The 24241-nt window shown below is 43.0% G+C and overlaps 1 protein-coding gene across 12 annotated transcripts in view; it reads right to left on the bottom strand.

Annotated features, from left to right (window-relative positions):
- Window positions 1-528: 528 nt before the first annotated feature.
- The window catches only part of QTMAN (queuosine-tRNA mannosyltransferase), a 269467-nt gene continuing 245754 nt past the window's right edge, over window positions 529-24241 (bottom strand). For all 12 annotated transcript variants that reach the window (XM_077320143.1, XM_077320137.1, XM_077320145.1 and 9 more), the window contains 3 exons: window positions 20068-20138; window positions 19266-19357; window positions 529-1989 (listed from right to left, as the gene is read on the bottom strand). In XM_077320143.1, the coding sequence (XP_077176258.1) occupies window positions 1906-1989; window positions 19266-19357; window positions 20068-20138 (247 nt within the window). In that variant the 3' untranslated portion in view covers window positions 529-1905. The remainder of the gene's footprint in view (window positions 1990-19265; window positions 19358-20067; window positions 20139-24241) is intronic.

Genomic DNA, 24241 nt, shown 5'->3' with positions numbered 1-24241 from the left:
GTCTACAAATGATTGTGCAACTCTGTTTGCCTTAGAAAGGATACTTTATCTCTGGCTGCCTACAAAGCCGACACGGATCCGCGGTGTGTAACTGGCATCTCCTTCACTGTACTATCTGATGCCCCTTTTTTATTTTTAGCAACGGATTAAATGCTGCTTCTGAGCTGCGAGATCGGGGTTAGAAAGGACAGGCGGCAGCACAGATTTAGGGCAGAAGCAAAATCACCCAGCACATCCCTCTGAATTAACAAAGGGCAAGGAGATCTCTTAGAAGGAAACAGAAAGTTGGCGATCAAAGCAGATCCTTCGCTGTGTGTTTTGAGTGACAGTTGCTCCTCAGGTTGGGAAATAGCTACCCTGAGCCAACCTAGGGAAATGGAAAAGCTGCCTATTAATAAAGAGGCAGGACGGCTTCCGAGTGGAGCTTTAAAACGCAACCTCCTCTTGAGCATCTCCAGTCCATGGTGCAGCTGAAATTTTCAGGGAATTGCAGTCACAATGATAATGTGCAAAAACAGATGTTACACATCAGATAAACACCCCAACTGTATTTTTTGACTCTGACAGAGGGATGTGCGCGGCGATAAACATACAGATCGATGTACACACTTATACATGAATGAAATGTGCTAATTAAACATTGCAGTGGGCACGTTATTAAAAACGCATTGCACGATCTGAATCTTCAAAAACAAAACTGTGTCGGCAAGGGCTTTTTAAAATGGCCAAACCTTGTATTTTAGTCTGCTTTCGTTTTGTTAAATGGATCACGATTTATGTCTTCACCACTCGGGTGCGGCACTGTTGCCCGCCTTGAGTCCAGGGAAGTAAGGCGGGATAGAAATATTTGCAACAAATCAAGGCAACTGATTAACTGCCAGAGTTGCAAGCTTGTTCTGTTAAAGCTTGGGCTCTGTTATTTGGATGCAAAGCACCCCCTTCCCCTTCTTAAAGCAAACTAGGCAGTGACATTAAAAACTGTGCCCCCCCCTTCCCCAAACCATTCTGGTGGCTGTTTGTTCTTCAACCTTGAGAGAAATAAAACAAGTGTCTCTGCTTTCATTTTATCGGGTAGATGGCACCATGTAGCATATTCCCCATGCTAGTTTGAATTACAGCTGTTTATCTTGCAGTTTTCTTTAAGATTAATTAAATGCAAATGTAGTTCTGTGAATCATGGGAATACCTGCCAGACCCCTTATTAATACCTTCACTTAAAAACCCCTGTGCCACAGAGTCATTAATTTGCAAAAGAGGGGGGGGGGGAGAGAAAGAGAGAAGGAGGAAGAAAGGAAATGTGCATAAACAGCCCTTTAGTTCCAAACCATTCATACGGGGCTGGCCCAATTAGTGCAGGAGGATTCTGGTCCTCCTTTCAGACCCTGTGGCCCTCGGAGGACACAATGAGGCTCCAATGATAACCTGGCAACCTAGGTAGAAAGCCAGCCAAAAAGCAAATGTTTGAAGCTGTAATCTTGGCTGCCATCACGTCGGCAGAAAAGAAAGAATTCAGGCACCATGTAATCCAGTACAAAGGATAAAAACAGATTCAACCGGAAATTCAATGTGGCACCACATATGGGATACATGAGCGCAGTTATACAACAGGCCACATATCCCCCACCCCACCCCGAACAGACTCTTCCATGTGATGCCGAGGACATGTGTAACCATCGTAACGTCTCTTAGAATCTGTATTTAATTTGAGTCAGGGTGGTGGCAGGGATTGGAGATCTGAAGCCGCCACAGGTTTGTGGCAGATGGCTCTGTGTCAGCTATGACAAGCAGCCGAGCTGAGCTTCCTCTGCAGATTTTCTTTTCTCTCTGATCAGGTAAATATGGGCACACTCTGGAAAGTTCTACAGAGTCTGCCTAAGGCTGCAAGTTTGTGACTTGCCCCATCTGTCACAAATCTTCCTTGGGTTCTGTTGTGAGCAAAGACCTGAATTTACCACAGAGCGCTGCCCAAGAAAACTGAGCCATCTCTCCCTGTGAGAAGAAACAAAGAGAGAGAGAGAGAGAGAGAGAAAAGGGAACATCATGAACATAATAATCAATGGAGAATTATACTTTTTTAAAAAAGTGTGAGCAAGCTATTCCACGTCACATGCTTGATTAATATATAGAAATACAATTTTCTCCTCTTTGGAGGTTTATCCTGAAATCGCTCGGATAGTATAAATACTGCTGTAAAACCAGGATCAGAAAATCCTGCCCTCTGATTGGATCAAGGTATTAGAGGCTCAATCCCAGGTTAAAATGTCTTTTGTAAACAAGGGCTTTCTGCTTCAAACAGCTTACCTGACATCAGGCAGACTGTGCTGCTGATCTCAGAGATGCCTACCTGAGACTAGGAAAGCTTTTAAGAACATGCCTGATTATTTCATTACCTTGCCTCCCTCCATCCCTTTGAGAGAGAGAGAGATTTCCACTCATGCAGACAAGCAGCCACAGGCAAAGGATTGCTCAAGTTAACAGCAGGACATGTGCAAACATTTTGCTTTAAAATATGACACTGTCATGAGGTTTAACACAACTTTATTTGGACTCTCTTAAAAATACACATCATTAAATAATTATGGGAGGCTGAAAGGAGGCCAGACACAGAGAGACACGTTCCACTCACTAAGTGAAGGTTCCCATCTGACCCTGGGGTAGCAAAGAGACATTCCTTACTGATGTTACTGATCTATGTTGGTGGCTTGCGACTGCTTAACAACCCCCCCCCCCCAAAAAAAAGAAAACCCCTCAATACTCAAGCAATTTGGTTTTGCTTTGTGGATCCACCTATCAGTTTCTTTTAATGTGCCGGAAATAACCTTCCCTTAGGAATGCGAGATGTCCCTGCTCTTATTTTGATACACGGTGTAGCTCAGTAACACAGAATAGCTCGTTAATAGCAACCCTACCATAGCCCGGTGTTTGTGCAGTCTTGGAACTGCTGATGAATGTCAAACTACAGTGACCCATCGCATTACTAGGTAAACACCCCTTCTGCCAAAAACCATTGCCTTTTAAACAGGCAGATTCTGTAAGCATCACGAATGCTCATCTATAGAACTGGGGAAATGTGTGGGGGGGGGGTGCAAGGACAGAGGAGGGGGAGAGCAAATGGCTGCACTTTTTAGTCTCTTTCATCTCTATAACTCTGTGATACTCCCCTCCTCACCACTGCTCCAAACGCAGTTGGCCTCCTGTTTCAACACCCTCTCTCCAATATAATTTCTTACACTTTTCCATGTTGTTCTTGTTCTTTTAAAAGAGTTTTTCAGGCACATTAGTTTTCCTGTGACTGCTATACCTTGGGATCTTTTTCAGTAATCTTATGGCCCCCTCCACCCATCAACTGCCTGCCTTCTGGGCTATTTGCATGATCCTCTTTAAACTCCTTCTCCCCCTCCCCCCCCCTCTCCTGCTCTAGTGAATCCTATTGGCAAGAAGGCTCCTGATCCTGGCTCTGTCGTGCCTGTGCAACCCAACAATGCTGGTGGCCATTGCTATGCCTACAGCATGGATGGGGCGCCTGCACTCTCATGCCACACAATCAGTTGGGATCTCAGGCAAAAGGCAAGGTTCTGATGGCACATGATAAAGGCCCTTACAGAGGTCTGTCTGTCTGCCCAGATATCTGGAGGCAGGGCCAAAAGAGTATGACCGTGTTCCACACACATGCAATGCTTTTCAATGCTCCAAAACACTAAGGACGGGGAATTAAGTAATGCAACGAAATAAAGTACTGGGGCAGGGGCAGCGGGTCAGAGACACAGCAACACAAATCCAAATAGGCCGGAAGAAGAGGAAAAGAACCGATCCAGTGTGCACAACCCCCCGCTCTTAGCATTGGGGAGAACGCTTGCGTCGATATGACCTACCAGTGCTAAAAACTGACTCTACCTGGAGGGATTTTACCCCCTAAGTGCATCTTGCGCTGCACATCTAAATCCTCTCATCTGGGGAGGAAAAGTCAGGCAATGTAGCAATCCTTGGTGTGTGTGTGTGTGTGTGTGGGGAGACTGCTTAGTGTGGACTGGCTGAATTAAATAGCAAGAAAGAGGTCACCAGTGCCTTATGCAATCTAGCTTTAATGTCCCTTTTATAAAATTAAACGATTATCCCTTTAAAAACTATTTTCTTCCTCCCTCCCTCTCCTGCCATGTTCCAACGGGCTCAATAGATTCCACTCTTACCCTATTCCCCATGTGCTCAGATGCCCTTTCTTGGACATTTCTAACTCATCAGCCGGTTATAATTCCCTCCCTAAAGATTTCTTGGAGCTTGTATTCCCAGTATAGTTCTGCAATAGAAAGTTTGATGCCCTTGCTTTTATACTGAAGGTTCTGCTACTCACTAAGGCAACATTTAATCCTACTGCACCTTTGAGTGTACTTTATGCACCGCCAAACCTTCTCTTTTCATTCTGGTCCCTCTGGGTTAGAACAAGAGGCACACAGGAGAATTTTAAAGCTGACCTGCTGAAAGGCAACCCTCCAACTGCACACAACCAATCCAGCTCGACACACTCCATTCTTTCAGATGCCCAGTTAGCTGTATAAGGAATTGGAATGTGGCACAATCACACTCAAAAAGTATCATGGTGTTTTTCTAACCAGCATTATAACCTGGTAATGGAACGGATGAAGCCTGAAAAAATACTTATCCGTGTTTTTGGAGGTATCTTTTGGCATCCCAAGGGTATCCTGGTTTTCTTGGGGAAACGGGGGGGGGGGGGGGGGAGAAATCCCTGAAAAAATCCTGGATATATTCAGGACTAACTGTTCCAAAAACAGTAGGGAGGCAGGAACAGACCACTCCTGACTTTCAGCTGTGTGGTGTGCTTCTGCTACAATCCCTTTTAAGGGACCACAGAAGGCAGCCTAAGGATCAGCTGTGCTGCCAGGAAGCTGAGAGCTCCCCACTGGCTCAGCTAGGGGCTGGCATCTTTAAACCAGCCCAGTTCCAATTCACCAGCCCAGGATCAGCTTCCGGTGTGCAACCCCCCCCCCCCACACACATCTTTCTTCTCAGGTCTATTTGAGCCCCCCACACACACACACACAAACACACCATGAGATTTCCACAACATTTGAGATCTGAATACTGATCTGGTATTGGGATCTGGGATTCTTTTGGAAACCAATCCCCCCCCCCCCCAGTTCAATAGAACTGAACTGCAGGGGGGAGGAGGACAAAAATCACACACCCCTAATGACAGCAGCTGTTGTTAGAATAGTCCCATGGATGCCTCTATTATATGGACTGGAAGAAGCAATTACCTTGTTTGCAGTGCCTTCTCTTCTACATTATCTCTGCTAAATGCAAATAGGCTGCTCACCAGTATTGGGTTAGCTCCAATCCTATGCACTGTACTGTTCCCAATAACTAACCTCATTCCATATACTCTCATATATACTTCAGTGGTCCTTACATTCAGAGAACTAGCTTCATGCCCCCCCCCCCCGTAAGAGGGAGCCACCATGAAAGACCGGTCTTTTTGGTGATGGCATCCTAGTTATGGAATACATTCTGCCTCTCCCTTTGTCTAGCGTTATTGTTGGCCATATTCTGGTATAAACTAAAGTTTAGTAGGAATTGAATTATTGGGGGATTCCATTTATATTCCTCAATGCCTCCAATGTATGATTTATTTATTTATCTATATATCGCCCTCCCTTTCGGCTCAGGGTGGTTTACACTATAACTCTCCTAAAAATACAGTACAGTGAAACACTCAGACACAAAAACATATTGAACAGTGAAAAACCTGTATCAACAGTGTAATAACAACAGTACCCAATAAATAACAGTGTGGTCTGGCTGCGTTATAGCTGTTTTTGTGCCGTTTATGGGGCTTCTGTCTGATGATTGGAGGTTTATTCAACTGTCTTGACCAATTGCCTGGTGGAAGAGCTCCTTTTTGCAGACCCTCAAGAACTGCTTTAGTTCTGGCAGGGTCCTGATGTCCTCTGGGAGCTTGTTCCACCAGGTGGGGGCCAAGACTGAGGGCCTTTTCGCACAGGGATCTTTGTTGCAAATTGTTTGCGGAATGAAAAATCGCCATTTAAAATAGTGGAATTCGTCGTTATGCATACCTGCCTTTGTAGTGGAATCAGTTGCGTTTTTTAGCGTTTCCCACAGGCTTCCGGTCTCGGCAGAAATCTCTAGAAAGGAAGCGCTATTGCCAAGCTCGTCCCGCCCCTGGCCGTCAAGCAGCCAATGGGCAGCCGTTAGCATGCTCCCAAACAGCCCCTTTCCCTTTAAGAAAGGTTTTTTTTTTAAAAAAACGACCCATAGCAACGAATCTAGGTAGATTCGTTGCTACGGAGAGACCCATCCAGCTGCCTAATGTGAGCTGTCGTTTGATTGTATGATCGTTTGCACGCTGCCTCGAGTGATAAAAAAAAATCCCCCCCCCCTCTCACAGTCCCGATTTTCGGCTGAATTTATTTGTAAAAAATAAAGGGACTTTATTTCATCAAACGGGCTTTTCAGTGGTTTGTGCTTAGTGACTAAAGGTGAAGGACTGAAGCCAGGGAAGCCTCTAAACAGAAAGAGGCTCGCCGGTGCGTTTATCCCCGCTCGCTCGGAGAAAAAAAAAATGGCGATCACTTCGCCGGAAGTTTGGAGGAGAGAGCCAGGGGGAGGGACTTTGAAGAACCAGCAACAATGGTAACGCACAGGTCTTTAGCGCTACTGTTGCAGATTGGTTGCAGGAGTGTATCGCTATCCGGAGGGTGAATCCACTTTTCTGGATTCCCCTGAAAGCGCCACAACGAAGCGCTTTTTGCTGATTGGTTTCAGGATTGTTGCAGATTGTCTACGACGTCGTGGGTTATGGCAAATTAGTAGCGTTTCCAAATAGCAACCATTCTGCTACTTTGAAGCCGTGCGAAATGGCCCTGAGAAAGCCCTGGCTCTAGTCATTGAAAGATGACCTTCCCTGGAGTCAGGGATTATTGGTTTGTTTGTGGTTGAGGAGCATTAAATTCTTTGGGGGTCATAGGTAGAGAGGTGGCTTCTCAGATCCTCAGGGCCCAGACAGCTTATGGCCTTGAAGGTGATTAAAGGTAAAGAAGAAGAAGAAGAAGAAGAAGAAGAAGAAGAAGAAGAAGAAGAAGAAGAAGAAGAAGAAGAAGAAGAAGAACAAGAGTTGGTTCTTATATGCTGCTTTTCCCTACCAGAAGGAGGCTCAAAGCGGCTTACAGTCGCCTTCCCTTTCCTCTCCCCACAACAGACACCCTGTGGGGTGGGTGAGGCTGAGAGAGCGCTGATATCACTGCCCGGTCAGAACAGTTTTATCAGTGCCGTGGCAAGCCCAAGGTCACCCAGCTGTTTGCATGTGGGGGAGCGCAGAATCGAACCTGGAATGCCAGATTAGAAGTCTGCACTCCTAACCACTACACCAAACTGGTAAAGGTATCCCCTGTGCAAGCACCGGGTCATGTCTGACCCATGTCTGACACCCTCTAGTGTTTTCTTGGCAGACTCAATACAGGGTGGTTTGCCATTCCCTTCCCCAGTCATTACGGTTTTACCCCCCAGCAAGCTGGGTACTCATTTTACTGACCTCGAAAGGATGGAAGGCAGAGGCAATCTTGAGCTGGCCGCTGGGATTGAGTTCCTAGCCTCATGGTCAGAGCTTCAGACAGCACGTCTTCTGCCCTACCACTCTACACTACAAGAGGCTTTTTAAAGGTACTTACCAGAACCTTAAGACTGATTTGTTAGTCAACTGGTAGCCAGTGCAGCTGTTGGTGTGGGCCGAATATGGGCCCTCCAAGGAGTTCTCGTAAGAACCCTAATCAGTCTCCCCACACTTTTTTGTTTTTCTGTTGCTGTTGATAGTTAGTTGGGGAATGGTCATAGATTTGATTTACAATTTTTGACTGATTAGATAATGTATTTATTCACCATGTTAAGAATGACCTCAGGCATGATATCATGAAAACATGTACGAGGAAACTCTGTGTGAGGCCCAGAGGTAAAATATATGATTTGTATCTATAGTTCAGCTTCTGTCCTTGATATATCATGGACTCAGGTGTCTGAGCTATGTAAGATTGCTGCCTAGCACTGTGAATTGTAGCTGCTACTCAGAGTGGACAGTACTGGACTTGGTGCCCTTTACCTGAGAATACTGCTAAATTCTCTATATCTGGATCCAAGTTAAAAAAAAAAAAAGATTTAGACCAGGAGAAAGTGTAATTGTTCTGTGTTTGAATGCTTAATGAGAAACCAATAGAAGAAGATGAAAAAGGGTTAGTGTTTATTGAGAATACCTTTGACTGACGTTAAGACTTATATGATAATACCTGAAGATGAGAAACAATTAAGAGGGTGTACTGGCTACTGATAATCAGGATTAATCTCTTAATGATTTTGTTTTACCCCATACATCTTTGTAAAGAAATCATGGCTGCTTCCATTTCAAATATCACAATAACCCTGTGAAGTAGGTTTAGGCACACACTCAAGGTCCTCTGGTGAACTCTGCAACAGAGAGGGGATGGGAACCAAGTCTCTCTGGACAAAGCCCCACGCTCTGACATCACATTGACTGTCATGTAAAAATGGGATTGAAACACATGGCAAAAGCAGTAACTGGGGAGAGGGGAACCTAATATAGTTGCTAAGATTAACCCAAATTCCCTGCCTGAGAATTAAGATCACAGAGAAGGGCCCTCCTGATTGCCCCATCACTCAAAAAATATTATTTGGAGTGTACATGAGAGACAGCCTTTTCAGTGGCATCTCCATGATCATGGAATAACCTCCCAGGTATGTGCACCGCCCCCCTAACCTTCGATCTTTAGAAGGCAGTTGAATATTCTTTTATTTAGGACTACATTTACTAGCAATTCTAAATTGTGGTTTTAAATTTTGGTTTTTTAAATGTATTTTATCTTTTTTATCTGTACTGTAAGCTTCCTTGACCTGCGTAAGGAAGAATGGTGGTCAGTCAAAAAGTAATACAAAGCCAGATAAAAATGGATAAGTTTTAAAAATTACTAGCGTAGAATGTAAAGCTTTTAGTGCTGGTAGTTTTATAGGGAGTTTAGCTGATAGTACATTATTGTTCCTGTGACCATAGTCTACCTAGAAATATCATTTGGCACCAGCATAAATTAACAACTCTGGCTACATCAGCTGGGAATCTTACTTTATTTTTTGCTTCACCTACCTATACTTGCATATACAATCAATACCAGTCCCAAAAGCCTACAAATCTGATTTTACACCAGTGCTTTTAATTCCCACATCATCATTTAGTTTTGCCTATTTTACTGGGTATCAAATGGAAAATATGATTGGATCCAAAAATGCCCTTGAGCAAGCAGAAAGCATTTCTAATGCAAGCAGGGTTGAGATTTTTGCAGATTTCCCTCCCATTACTGCAGTCCCCCCTCTATATCTCATGTTTCTCTGACCCATAACAGCTTTTTGACTGGCACAAATACTTGTAGAAGACCATTCTGTGAGTGGTTCTTTGGATCTAACTCTATCCCAAATTAAATTGAAAAAAATATCTCTCATAGACTAGCAAAAGAAGATTAAACATGGCAATTTTTGTATGTGTGTTGGGGGTGTGTCCTGGGAAGTAGGGGATATTTTTTAAATTTTAAGATCAGAAGTAACTTTGCATAGCATTTAACCAACAGAAAAAGAGTCCAGTGAAAGGTATCAAGATGTCATAATGATTTCCTGATCAACAGTGAAATGTTCACTAAGAAGTGACTAGCAAAGTTTCTCATAGACATAATAAGAAGAGGGCGATTCCCAGGGGAATCCAAGAAAGCAAAGATGGTTGCCATTCTGAAACCTGGAAAACCAAGACATCTGGTGAAAAGTTACAGACCTATTTCTCTCCTGAGCTCCTGTTATAAACTCTTTGAGAGGTTAATCCTGAACAGAATCAGTGACAGAATTAACAAACATGCCCCTATACAGCAAGCAGGATTTAGACCCTGTTGTAGTTATGAAGACCAGGTTCTCATCTTAACAACTTTAATTGCTATAGGGTATCATAAGTGCCTTAAGACATCAGCAGTTTTCATCAATCTGAATCTTACTTATGACATATTTTGGAGGGATGGTATGCTGTAAAGATTTTACAAGGTTTCTCCTGCAAAACATTATTTCAACTCCTAAATAATATGCTGATCAATAGGACTTTCCAAGTCAATTAGCAAACAGAAGAAACTGAATAATGGTTTACCTCAGGGCTCAGTTCTCACTTCAGGTCTTTCCAATGTATACATTTCTGATGTTCCCAAGATGATATCCAGGAAATTTGCTTATGTTGATGTCATGGCAATTGCACTAAGGCACAAATCCATTGAAAAGACTGAGGGAATACTGATAAGGGACATCGAAATTTAGGCTGACTACTCTCATAAATGGTGGCTAATCCCAAATTCAAGAAAAACAGAATGTTCCCATTTCCATCTCAATAACAATTTTGCCAAACATGAAATGAATGCCTATCTTAATGGAACCTGACTTGCACACAACCATAACCTAAGTACCTTGGCCTGAACAGAGCCTTGACCTATAAACACCACCTTACAAATGCAGCAACAGCGAAAATACACATGAGAAACAACATTCTCCATACATTATATGGTACAACATGGAGTGCACCTGCTAAAACAGATCCTTAGCTTTGGGGTTTGTGTATAGTACTGTGGAATATGGTGCTTAAGTTCAGTTCAACAGGTCCCATGTCCACGAACCTAATGTCTAAATAAATACAACAATGAGAACCATCAATAGATGTATTAAACCTACTCCAATCTATTGGCTACCCAGTTGAAACGGGGCTAACCAGATTAAGATCCTGACAACCAGCAATAATAATAGGAGTTGGTTTTTATACTCACTTTTCACTCCCTGAAGGAGTATCAAAATGGCTTACAATCACCTTCCCTTCCTCTCCCCACAACAGATACCCTGTGAGGTAGGTGAGGCTGAGAGAGCTCTGACAGGACTGCTTAGTCAGAACAGCAGTATCAGGGCTGTGATGAATCCAAGGTCACCCAGCTGGCTGCATGTGGAGGAGCAGAGTCAAACCTGGCTCACCAGATTAGAAGTTGCCACAGTTAATCACTACACCATGATGGCTGGGTGGTGTACAAATTCTGCAATCACAACATTTCGATTTAAGGAATGAATGGCTGTGAACATGGATGCAATCAGTTCTACCCAATATCCATAACTTGTTAAATGCCAATGTGATGTTAGCAGGATTTGACTTGCCACTTAAAGTATGGGAGATAGCTAATAGAATACAAAAAGGCTTTGGCGGTTGTGCAGACACGCTGTTTAAATGGGACAAAATTCAGGACCCAACTGTGATTGTGGTGCAGCCCATCAAACAATTTTCCATCTGTCACAGGAATGAAAGCATTGTGCTTCCCAGGGAGATGTGATGGAACTCTCTGAACTCTCCCCAGCTGTAATTGCTCAGATTGAAAAACTAGATGTTATTATTTAGGGGGATTGCCCAATAGATTTGCATCCCCGTCATATCAGCTTGGTTACATATTTGATATTGTTACATGCTTCCTGTGTGTAACTCTAATGAATAAATAACCAAGATTTAAGCATCTTCTAGATTCAGAAACTTGCCAGCTTTTAGGGGGGGAAATGCCAAGAGGAGACTCTGCTTTTCACTGTAAGGGCCACTAAGCCATGCAACTTGCTTGGAGCTCTTGTGTTCAGATAGACATCGACGCTCAATAATACATTCCACTTGGTAATGAACAAGGCACCCAAGGCTCTACCCACAGCAGAAGCTTTTTGTGCCTTATTGCTGAAGTTGATTGCCTTTTTTGTAGCAAGCATAATTCTGTCTCCGTTCTGCCTCCAACTTTCTATCTTGGCAGAGGCATCGCATATAACTGACAAACTAATGTGGTAATGCATTTGACTGTTTTAGATTACATTATTAATAAGCTTGCAGCAATAGACACAAAAGTCACCCAAAAGTTATGCTTTATATTCTGGTTATACTTCGAGGCAGTATTCCCCCCCCCCTCCCCCTTAGTGCAAAATTTGTAAAATAAACACATTTCTCCTTTCTCATCAAATTTTGTGCTACCTTTATGAAATGTCATTCCATCAAATAGGAAATTTGGAATTTCAGATAAGTTGTAATAGCAGGGAAGAACCAAGAGGAACGAACGGCTATTGCACGTCAATTGTGCGGTGGTCTATAGCAGGGGTAGTCAACCTGTGGTCCTCCAGATGTTCATGGACTACAATTCCCATGAGCCCCTTCCAGCAAACGCTGGCAGGGGCACATTGGAATTGTAGTCCATGGACATCTGGAGGACCACAGGTTGACTACCCCTGGTCTATAGGTTGGCTCATGGGAATTGTAGTCCATGGACATCTGGAAGACCACAGGTTGACTACCCCTGGTCTATAGGGTGACTCCTTGTAGCTTCCGCTATGTTGAAGAAACTGATCCAACAGGACATGATTCCTTTTCTCACTTATAACTCAGTGATGCTTAGGAAATGCACAAAACCTCAGAGGGTTGAAATGCACAATGCTGAAGGGCTTGGATCATTTGAAGTCAGATTATGAGTGATAAGACCGTGGAGTGGCTTATGTGATTTTTGTTTTTTAACCCCTTTTGTAACAAAGAGGTTAGGCAAGCTATGGATCAGGATGTCTCCAGTACGAATAGAGTTATTTCCTGTCCACTTGTAATGGGCTGGATATAAACAGGGCTAAGTCATTGTTGATAAGGCTTTTCTAAACTGGATCGGAAGAGAGGCTTCATGGTTCGGGCAACTGTAGTAATGAGGGAACAGATGTCCCTGGGAATTGAACAACAGGAGAGTCTGAAGGTGGGAATAGGAAGACTCTGAATAAATACTATCGTAAGGGCTTTGCTTCGGGAAACTGTTTCATTTTAATGCAAAAATACAGTTGTGCAGCTGTTCTTATCCGTTGTATAAAATCACCACGACATTCTCTTAGTTCAGCAACAAAGTGTAAATTCTCCAGACATTCCTAAAGGGAGACCATGTTCCCACAGCTTTCCTCCCAAAACCCCATGTACGAAAAAACCCTTTGTGTACCTCTCCTGGACTCTGAGAAAAGCGTGTGTCAAGTTACGATATCATGAACATACTTTGTCCCACAACAGTGAAATTTCCTTCCCTGGCAGGGCTGCTAAAATCAATATATCTACTTCTCATGATGGCTCTCTCTGCAGATACATACATCTGTAGATTAGAGCCACACAGAGACAACAAGAGATTTTTCTAAAGGTTTGCACAAAAATACAAAACATATTTTAAAAGTAGCAATTTAAATTCCCCTAAATGGAGGAACATTGTGCTTGTGAACCACACACCTCTATTGACTCAGCAGAATCCATTTGTCTTGCAGGATGTGGGAAACAGGATGTGGGAAGGGAGCTGCCACTGCTGTTGAACCAGATAGGCTGCCGTGATGCAGATGAGCAGGGCAGGGGCCACCGTCCCTACCACTCAAAGGAGAACAGATGGGAGACAGTGGTGGTGGGGCATGGCAGAATGGCAAGCGGCAAGCAGAACAGTGCAGAGAAATAGGGTGGACAGGCAAGCAAGATTCTCCCCTGTGAGGTTTCTTGGGAGGAAAAAGAAGCAGGAGGCAGGCCCACAGAGGCAGCCTTGTTGCAGGTGGCCAGCCAGGTAAGCAAGTCCCCAACAACGGCAAGCTGGTACCTGCTGGTCTAAGTGTGTTCTAGAAAGGCTTGAAGATCATCAAGCTTTTTGCATGGGTAGAATAGATGAAACTTTCTAGTGGCAGTGGGGACTGAGGTTTTGTCAAACACAACAACCATTTTAATGTTTTTATGAATTAAATTAGAAAGGGAGGAGCTGCAAGACATTTGCAGGAAGGGGGCATCCACCTTTTGTTTCCTCCCTACCCCTACTTTTCTGCCTCTCATTCTTTCTTTAACCTGTCCCCCCCTCTCCTGCTCTCTCCCCCCATGTCTGTCACTCTCTGCCCCAATGCCATAATACTTTTCCTGCCATCTATCCCATCGCCTACACTTTCTTTTGCCGCCCCTACCTCAGTTACTCTCTTTTTGCCTCCAGTTAATTAATCTCTCCACCCCCATGCCCCATCATTCTCTCTTTCTGCCCTCCTACCCAATCATTCTATCCTGCCCCACCCCCAATGATACTAAATTGTTCAGGGAAGTGAGAACCAGGGAAGAATGTGAAGAGATTCAGAGGGATCTGTTGAGAGAGGGTGAGTGAGTGTCAATGTGGCAAATGAGTGGACGACAATGTGGGCAAGTACCAAGTCATACACATTGAAGCCAAAAATCCTAATTAAAAAGATACATTGATGGAGTACCGACTGGTAGTAACTAACCAAGAGAAGTCCTTGGAGTTATGGTAGATAATTCTCTGAAGATGTCGACTCAGTGTGTGACTCCAATAAAAAAAAAGGTGAATCCTATGCTGGGGATTGTTAGGAAGGGGACAGAACCCAAATCGACCTATATCATAACCCACCCTGTATAAATCTACGGTGTAATCTCATTTGAAATACTGTGCATAGTTCTGGTAACCACACTTTAAAAACATATAGCATTGGAAAAGGTGCAGAAACACTTTCCCTATGAAGAAAGGTTAAAGAAATTATGGCAAAAGTTTAAGACTTGAAACCCGGAATTCAAATCCCCATTCAGCCAAATACAAGTACATGATGTATCCTGGGCCTTCCACTTTCTCTCAGCATAACATACCTCACAGGGGCACTGATAACATAAACTACAGGATGAGAAAAGCATCGACCTCCTTTAAAGTGGGATTACATTCTGAATGATGGACAAGAAAGGGGTTATTTGGGCAAAGAATGCAGGCAGCATCTGAAATAGTGGCAAGTGTTCCAGATTGTAACCTGTTTGCTTCGGCCCATAAAACTCAGTTGAAGCCACTACAAAACAAATCATCCCTTTACTGTACCCTTATCTTGATTTGATTATATTTAGATTTTATTTGCTGTTTGCTATGGTTTTATGGGGATGATGATAAGTCAAATGGAGTGTTTGTTTGAAAGACAGTGTATTAAAATTTAAAACAAGCTTGCAAATATATTTTTAAAAGTAGTCTGCATAATCTATGCCAGGGGTGGCCAAACTGTAGGTCTCCAGATGTCCATGGACTATAATTCTCATGAGTCCCTGCCAGCGCTGAGAATTGTAGTCCATGGACATCTGGAGACCCACAGTTTGGCCACCCCTGATCTAGATCTTCATCTTCACGGTCCATGGTTTTCTTGCATGTTCTGCTCATATTCAAGAACGGCAGGAAGACAGGATTCAAGGCTGGGCTGTGAATTCATGATAAACACACCAAAATCGTACAGGACAAAAGGAACAGATTTATTTTCCACAGTGGGATCGGGCATTAACAAAGTTCATGAAGTCAGAGTGTCCTGATCTGACTTGAACACCCTGTAGGGTTGCCGTATGTCAACTACAACTTGATGGCACTTTATACACATGCAGGAAGCAAGTACATTTCTTAGCTGTATCAGGTGTTGAATCAAGGTTTAAATCTGACCACCACCACCCGGTGACAGTACTCATTTTTCCTCTGTCCAGAGCAGGGGTAGTCAAACTGCGGCCCTCCAGATGTCCATGGACTACAATTCCCAGGAGCCCCCTGCCAGCGAATGCTGGCAGGGGCTCCTGGGAATTGTAGTCCATGGACATCTGGAGGGCCGCAGTTTGACTATCCCTGGTCCAGAGCAATGCCTCGCTGCCGCTACAGTTATCAGCAATTAAAACTTGATTCAGCCGAAGTTATCAGTGTGCTGCCCAGAGTGATGTGATAAACTGCTCCGTGTCTTTGGTGATAACTCTACCTATACATAATTCAGCATTCTCCAAAGGAGACCATTACAGGAAATAAAAGCATTTTACTTACTGGGGACTCTACAACACACATCTCTTCCTCTGGCACCCCTTTTCGGAAATCTCGCTCTGATCTCACTAGTTGTCCCGGGTCTTTGAAAGGCCCCTAGCAGTTCTTATGTGCAAGACATGCAGCTCCCCAGCCATGAGGAAGGTGAGCCGTGTGAAACAAAACCATTTAACTGAACTTGAAGAATGAGTAAATGTCAAAGTAAGGATTGTTTTTCTTTTTGAAGCTTCCCCATACAGCTATGCAATAGTATTGACTCAAGAAGAAACGTTGAGCACGGGAAGTGTTCAGTCAGCATTTTAAACTATTATGAGCTACCTTCTGAACCATTGCCAAGTTAATAGACAATGAAAGATAATGAGCTTGAAATTGGGTGTTAAATTGCATTTTCGGTTGTGTCCCCCCCCCCCCCCCCGGTCTTGAAGTTTAACCATTTCCTGTAGAAGCAAGATTCTCGTTTGGTCTGTCCTTACGAAAACATCCATTTTGAAGTTAAGTTAAAATCAAACTAAATTATTTTGTCCACGTTCACAAATGTGCTGAAAGAAAGGGGCAAGAAAGTGCGGCAAAAACAGCTGAGGGAAAGCAGAAGTATGTCTGAGGGAAGGAGGAAACATTATGGAGTATGTTGCCACTTTACACAGTTAGGACTGTATTCATGTTAATGTCGCCATTAGTATTACCCACCCATTAGTATTACCCACTTGATACTAGCCATGTGTTTGCTTATTTAGGCTACAATCCACTGGGCTGCCTAAGCCCTACTGAAATGAATGGACACATGCAAAGCGATCCTCATTCCCAGTTGGGGAAGGGTGGTGGCTCAGTGGTAGGGAATCTGCTTTGCACAGAGAAGTTCCCAGGTCCCCTGAATCTCCAGTGGAAAGGATCAGGTTGTGTGCAATGTGAATGATCTCTACATGATCCCCTGGATGTCTTCAGCCAGTGAGAGTAACTGACCTTTACAGTCCAATAGCCTGATTCAGTATAAGGCAGCTGCATTTGTGTTCACTAGTTTCAATAAAACTTTCCTCAAAGAATTCTGCTTCAAAGAGTTCTGAGGGTGTGCCTATCACTTTATGTCCCCCTGGCCCATGAGAGGTATGCCTCGCCTCAACCAGGGCCAGGGGCTTTTCAGTTCTGCAGGGCCAGCAAGATGGAGCTCTTCCACCAGGCATTTGGTTGAGGACAGGGCAGTTGAGATCACGAGCTCTTCCTCAGCTTAGCTGGGACAGTAGGCTCCTTTCCCTATTAATATTCCCCTGAGGCGCTGGGTGGAAGGTTGTTGAGTTTGGGGGGGGGGGGGCGGTGAGGTTTTAGTCTTTGCCATCTGGGAAGGTTTTTAAGGTGTGGATCTGTTTTTATTGTTTCACTGTGGGGTTTTATTGTTTGTAACTCACTGTGAGCCAGCTTTCTGGGAACAGCGGGTAACAAATTGAATTAATAAATAATAAATAAATTGTAAATGAATATTAAATTAACTTTCACTTCATTCCAACAGCTGAAGCCAGAAAATAAAATAAAATGCTGATACGTGACTGCAGAAAATTCAAATATCCTCCTCCTCCTCTGGTTAACACCAACCTGTCCCATTGGCTGTACCCAAAAGGACTTATATTGCACCTAGTTGACACTCAAGTTCAGAGTTCAGCAAGCTCAAAAGAGCACTGGTATAATTCTTTAATGTGTTCCAGGTATGCAAATAGTACATGGAATTATTACTATTTATTTATTTATTTTCATTTATATACTGCCCTCCCTTGCAGCTCTGGGCAGTTTATAGAAAAATGTTAGGTGAGTAACAATACAGGATAAATTGGTAATTGTGTCAACATCTTTAACAGTGGGTTTGCTGTTAAAATAACAGGCTAAGGGCTAAATGGGTGGAGAGTGGGCATGGCCTGTCCGAGGCAGGGCCCAATCGGGATGCACGATTGGGCCCTGCCTCGGACAGGCCATGCCCACTCCTGCCCACCCCGTTGGCCAGGGGCTCTCTGCCACTAGTTTGCCTTTGGATGCATGTAAGTGTAATGTAACATGTATTGGTAGAAAAGGGGCAGGAAAAGGCAGTTAAGAAAAAGAAATTATACTACCTTCCCAACAAAGCTAAGGAGCCTTGTTTAGAGAAAAATCCTGGATGGGAGAGACATGAAAAAGGTTTATAAAATATGTGTGGGACACAGCACGTGGGTGGAGAACTTTCTCTCCCTCTTCCATAATGCTAGAACTCACAAGCATCAGCAGCAGATTCAGGAAACACAAATGGGAGCTGTTCTTCACTCAGAGTAATTAACTGGTGGAATTCACCACCTCAGGATACCATGATGGCCAGCAGTTTAGCTGGCTTTAAAGGGGGATTAGACACATTTATGGAGGATAGACTCATCAATGGTGGTTTGTCACAAGGACTCAATGGAGTTGAACACAGAAACCCTCTAAATACCAATGCAACAGCAGCAGGAAGCTTTGGCTCTGTGCCCTTTCTGTCAGCCTTCAGGGGATAATTTGTGAAACAGGACGTGGGACCACTGATCTGACCCCACATGGTCGTGCTTAAATGCTGAGATGTCATCACATTGCAACACTACCTACCCCTAACTCTACTATGTCAGCTACCACTTATGAGAACTGACAATAGATTTTATGTTAAAGACAGAAAAACAAGAAACACAGAACTGTTGGTAGTTGCCAGTAGTATCCAGGTACAGATTACCTAATTCTGGCAAAATAATGGCTTTCCACAGTCCAGCACCTAATCAAAACATGTTCGACAGAATTGTACTTAAGAAACAAAACCCAATTCTTCAAAAGCGAATAGTCCCCCAAATTATCCAAATATTCTAGTGCAGAAGAAAAGCAAAGCAGTAAGAGGAGATTCACCTGGACAGTCACCTGAATGAGACGGCCAATAAGATTACATTCGGACAGTAAGCTAGGCTTATTCTCATTAGTTCAGTATTGTGATCTTTCTTTTACTTTTCTTTTAAACTAATGAATTAAATTAATCCAGGTTCATTTTTATAAACTTCCCGAGTCCAACATAGAGGACAGTCGTTTTAGAAAACAATACATTTTAAAAAAGCATGCAGCCTGCATTAAGTGCACGTATTTCATAAGACCCTAGGTTAATACAACTGGCATCTAGTGTAATTAATCCTTGTTAGTATAACAACTAATATCCCTCCCTAGCATGTTTCCTTTAAACATTAGGATGTTAATTAAATGTTTTCTGGTTTCCTCTCTTTTTTGGGGGGGAGGGGGAAAGAGGATTTTTGTCTGTTATCTTCATTATAACAATATCATGTAATACTTATTCTGTATAACTACCTTATAGAGATGTTTCCTTACAATATCTGGTCTCTTGCAGAAATTCTGAAGCCTTTTAAAAAGCTGTTCAGGTGTAGAATACAGATATTCAGCTGCAGGAAAAAAACAGATACATTTTTAATGAAACAAAAACCTCAAAGAACACACTCGATATTAGTCACTTTACTAATTAAAAATGCATATTGCTCTGTGCCGCCTCATGTTTTACATTATTTAAGCATGATTTTATAAGGTTACCTCAGCTCACAAGGATGTTTAATGCTAAATAAGACTGTGTAGTTGTGCTGTTTAGACATCTCCTTTGGGTGATTAAAATACATTATTCTAATGTAACACAATGCATATGTGATACATTTAGTGATGAGATTTTTCAAAGGGCTGGTACTACATTAGTGTGTATCCTGTAGCAGGGCTGCATATTATTAAGTATTAAATTGTTTAAATAATTTGGTATGATTTTTCAGGCCTCAATTTTTCTCTTTGTGTGTCATTAAAAAAAAATCTGCAAGCTATTGCAACCACAGCGACCTTTTAAACAAAAATCTATCATTATAGACCGTGTATGCTAACAATGAAGAATGCTATTTCAAAACTTGGTTTTGTGTTATCTTGAAAGAACAGATGGTAAATATAAACTTCGTCTAATGTATTAAAACACATTAAAAAAATTCCTCAGTGCTAACATGGTAGTTTGCCAAATAAACAATTGCTCTCGCTTAAGTTTATTGTCAAACTTTGTATTTTAAAATTAACCATGGATCAAAACGTCAACAGAAAAATAAATGTTTAGGTGGAAAACTACCTGGAAACATTTCTGGGTAGACCAAAGCCTTGGGACAGAGTGGGTAACAGCCACAATACACAGCTTCGATCCTAAAAAGGAGAAAATCCATAGCAGTTAACTATTATTACATTATGGAGCCCCCAAATTTACTTGTGGCCAACAGCACAGAAGTTGGCTGCAACATCATATTCACTATACTTCACTGTAATCTCCCTAAATGCCAAAGTTGCTCTTTTTAAAGATAATTTTATTGATCACATGAATTACATAGAACAGAACAGCGAGCATATGTTTTTGTTCACTGAATAAATCAAAGCACAGCTCTGTATTTTTTTTTTTAAATGCTGCTCAACACGTTTTTATAATCAGCAGACATGGCAAAGTGTGGCCAGCTTTTCTTCACAGCAACTGGAGAGAAGCAAAGACCCCACAATGCTCATTTCCCACAATCGCTCCTTCAAAATGTTGTCATACACTAATACCAACGGATAGGCATCACAGAGCAGTCACTGAAAGCCTGCAGCCAATTTATACAGCCGTAAGATCTTCCAAAAAACAAATGATACATCGTTATTGTTATTTTCATTCTTATTAGCATCACTATTATTTATAGAGCGGCTTGGAGATTTACAGAATACAATGAGACAGGTCCCTGTCCTGGAGAGCACACATTTAAAATGTTACCTGTAGGAAGAAGAAGAGGAGGAAGAGGAATTGATTTTTATATCCTACTTTTCACTGCGTGAAGGAGTCTCAAAGCAGCTTATAATTGCCTTCCCTCCCTCTCCCTACAACAGACATCCAGTGAGACAGGTGAGGCTGAGGGAGCTCTGACAGGACTGCTCTGTGACAACCGCTCTTATCAGGACTGTGAGTAGTCCAAGGTCACCCAGCTGGCTACATGTGGGGGAGTGGGGAATCAAATCCAGCTCACTAGATTAGAAGCCACCACTGTTAACCACTACACCAAGCTGGCTCTCTTAAAAAAGGGAGCAAAGGGAAGGCGTGTTGGAGTATAACCATTAGCAGTATTCCTGTGAGGAAAAATGCCATGCATAGCGGCCCAACTGAGGTTTTGAGCATTTGTTTGATCTTGAGCTGCTCTTGTGCTGGACTCTCCAAAGATATTTAAATTTGGAGATGTTTTCATACTAAAGTTGGTCTGGGAGTTCTTTCTTTTGTGTGTGTATACACACAGGTGGATCTTTCTGTGAACCAGAAACTGGGATAAACAGTTACAAGGAAGAAATGACTAGCCATGCAGCACTCAATAGCAGTTACCTGTAAAGTAAATAAAGCTTGACTCGGGTGGTGGGAGGACTTGGGACTCATTGCCTATCTGATTGGTTGTCTGTCCAACAAATGGCCAATCAGTTAGGCTGTCCCGCTCATGGCCACATCCCCCTTCAACTTCTTCCACGTGAAAGAAGTGCCACCCCAAGTTAAGCCAGGCAGCGAGCGGGAACTGGGAGGGAAGGAAGGCGGGCCTAGGACTGTGCGTCCAGGGGGAAGAGAGGGAAGCAGCCCCTGCCAGCATTCTCCCCGCCCCAAGTAGTCACTGCCTTGTTGCCTGGATCGAGGGAGGGAGACTACCCTGCTAGTGCTTCCCCAACCCCAAGCAGTCCTGGCTGCAGCCTTGGAGGGTGGAGGAAGGGAGGGATCCTGCACCCACCAGCACACCCCTCATCCTGAGAGGCCCCACTTGTAGCCTCAGCAAGCCTGCCTGCATCCTTGGGCCAGATATTATGACCACTTGGTGTAGTGGTTAGGAATGCGGACTTCTAATCTGGCGAGCTGGATTTGAATCTGCGCTCCCCCACATGCAGCCAGCTGGGTGACCTTGGGCTCAACACAGCACTGAGAAAACTGCTCTGACAGAGCAGGAATATCAGGGCTCTCTCCGCATCACCTACCCCACAGGGGTGGGGAGAGTAAAGGGAAGGCGACTGTAAGCCTCTTTGAGCCTTCTTCGTGTAGAGAAAAGTGGCATATAAGAACCAACTCTTCTTCTTCTTCTTCTACTTCCATGGCATCAAAAATCAAACACCTTACAATTACAATAACAGCGCCAGAACACTAGAAGATAAGTATTTTGTATGTTTTCATTGGACTGAGGCTATTTATCTGTCCTACCCTCCCCCCCCAAACACATAATGACTAGTCATCTGACCTGCAAAAAAGCCAAAACTGTAAAATTCTGCTGGCCAGAAATTTAGGCAGTAACACTGAAACCACTTTTCAAAAAGCTATTGTTTAATTTATGAGATTCCTTGAATGGCATCCAACATGCTGAATGGCTCCCTGCCCCCCTCTCCTTTGGTAACTGCACCATCCTTCTCTCTTTCACAATGCTGGGAGGCAGTAGCAACGCTTCACCTTGTTAATTTACAATAGCAAAGCAACCATATATGTTTTTGCCTTTTGTTCCCAGGACTTAATTTTTTTTAATGTTTATTCTGACAATAAGTTTTCTTGGCTTTTTAAAAAAGTAATATATACAACACACCACAAACAGTTTTGAAGCTTATGTTGTCTAGCACCATGAGCCCAATCCAGTCTGCTTGTGCTCTGGATCAAAAGGAATTTGCACAACATGAAGGGTGAACAAGTGGGCTGAGATTACTAGAGCCATGTATTGACCTCCTATTTTCCTAAATGTCCCCCCCCCAGGTGTCCATATTCATAAACAGAAAGGGAAAACAGGGAAGCATATGCCATAGGAATCATCCACATGTGAGCTGTGCACTCAAGCCTTGGGGTTGGTGCATTTTCTTTTTATCTGCTCTTATTGTATGACATAGCAGAGGGAAGAGCATTCTTGCATGGTCGAAAGGGGATTGTGGAGGTCAAGAGATCTTTCATACCATCATTCTATGGAACCAGGTGAGTCTCAGTTCATTCCCTTCCCCGAAATAGAAGGCCATGCTGCAGTGGGAATTCTCTTTCAACTTGTAAGTCTCCTTTCCCAAGGACTCTGTCTTACAAATTTTAACCATCAGGATTTAATAGACGTGTGATTTGACAGTCAGAATTTAAGATTTGGAAGTAACTACTGAATTGGAAAACAACCCTCTGCATTTATGTAAAGATAAACAATGGTCTCAAGTGCTGATGGAAGGAGCAGACTATGCATGGCGATATAAAATATCATAACAAAAACTCCTTTCTGTATCAGCCCAATCCAGCAAAAGACAATGCATTCATGGAGATACGTTTCAGAAAGCAGATTCCTGTCTTGCTTTCCCCATACTCCTGTATGCGTGTGTAAGGGCTATATTTAGGGAAGTTGGAAACCTCTATATTCAACAACTTTGATTGCATATATGCTCTAGATCAGGGGTAGTCAAACTGTGGCCCTCCAGATGTCCGTGGACTACAATTCCCAGGAGCCCCTGCCAGCATTCGCTGGCAGGGGCTCCTGGGAATTGTAGTCCACGGACATTTGGAGGGCCGCAGTTTGACTAACCCCTGCTCTAGATCCAAAGATCCACAATGAATAGTGGCAAGCAACTAAAATCCACATATGCACAAGCCTTATGCACTTCTCTCTGGTTATTGGTGGCAACCTAGAAACCATGTCCTTTCCCCCTACTCCTGCCACATGAATGATAGGTTTAAACTCGGATGCAACCACACACTTGTTCCACAGTTTGATTCCTGAATTGTCCTAATGAAGCAAGAGAGTTCTACTGAATATATTGTTGAACGACCTTTATATTCCAATTAACAAATCATCTGCTAAATCTATGAATCTTAATATTCAGATCTGTTCCCTTCAGTTCAGACAATTTATCTGCAAATAGTTGTTGGGCTTCTGATTCTAAATATAATTAGCTGATAATTTTGCCTGGCTGAATTACTTTTCTGGAGGGCCTGCTAAGTCTCTCAGTTGCATTATCTGGCAATAATGAATCTGATAGGTAAAATTTTTTACTGTAATGAGGATGAGACACAGTTGTGACACCTGAGTCTAGTAATAACAGAAGACTGCTAATTATCGACAGCACTTTTTTGTGTGATGCACAGAGGGGGGAAAAATCCCTCATTATTAAAAAAAATAAAAAGTTACAATTATAAGTGGCACCAGAGGAGAGTAAATAAAATGGAGTGATTAAAACATTGCCGCTTTAAGGGTGTTTTTAATTAAGTGGAAATGCTAATGTTGTCATACTTAGCAGATGGGATTAAAATT

The sequence above is a fragment of the Paroedura picta genome, chromosome 2 (genome assembly GCF_049243985.1).
Source record: "Paroedura picta isolate Pp20150507F chromosome 2, Ppicta_v3.0, whole genome shotgun sequence".
NCBI classification, from domain to species: Eukaryota; Metazoa; Chordata; class Lepidosauria; order Squamata; family Gekkonidae; genus Paroedura; species Paroedura picta.
This window is presented reverse-complemented; position numbering and strand designations above follow the sequence as displayed.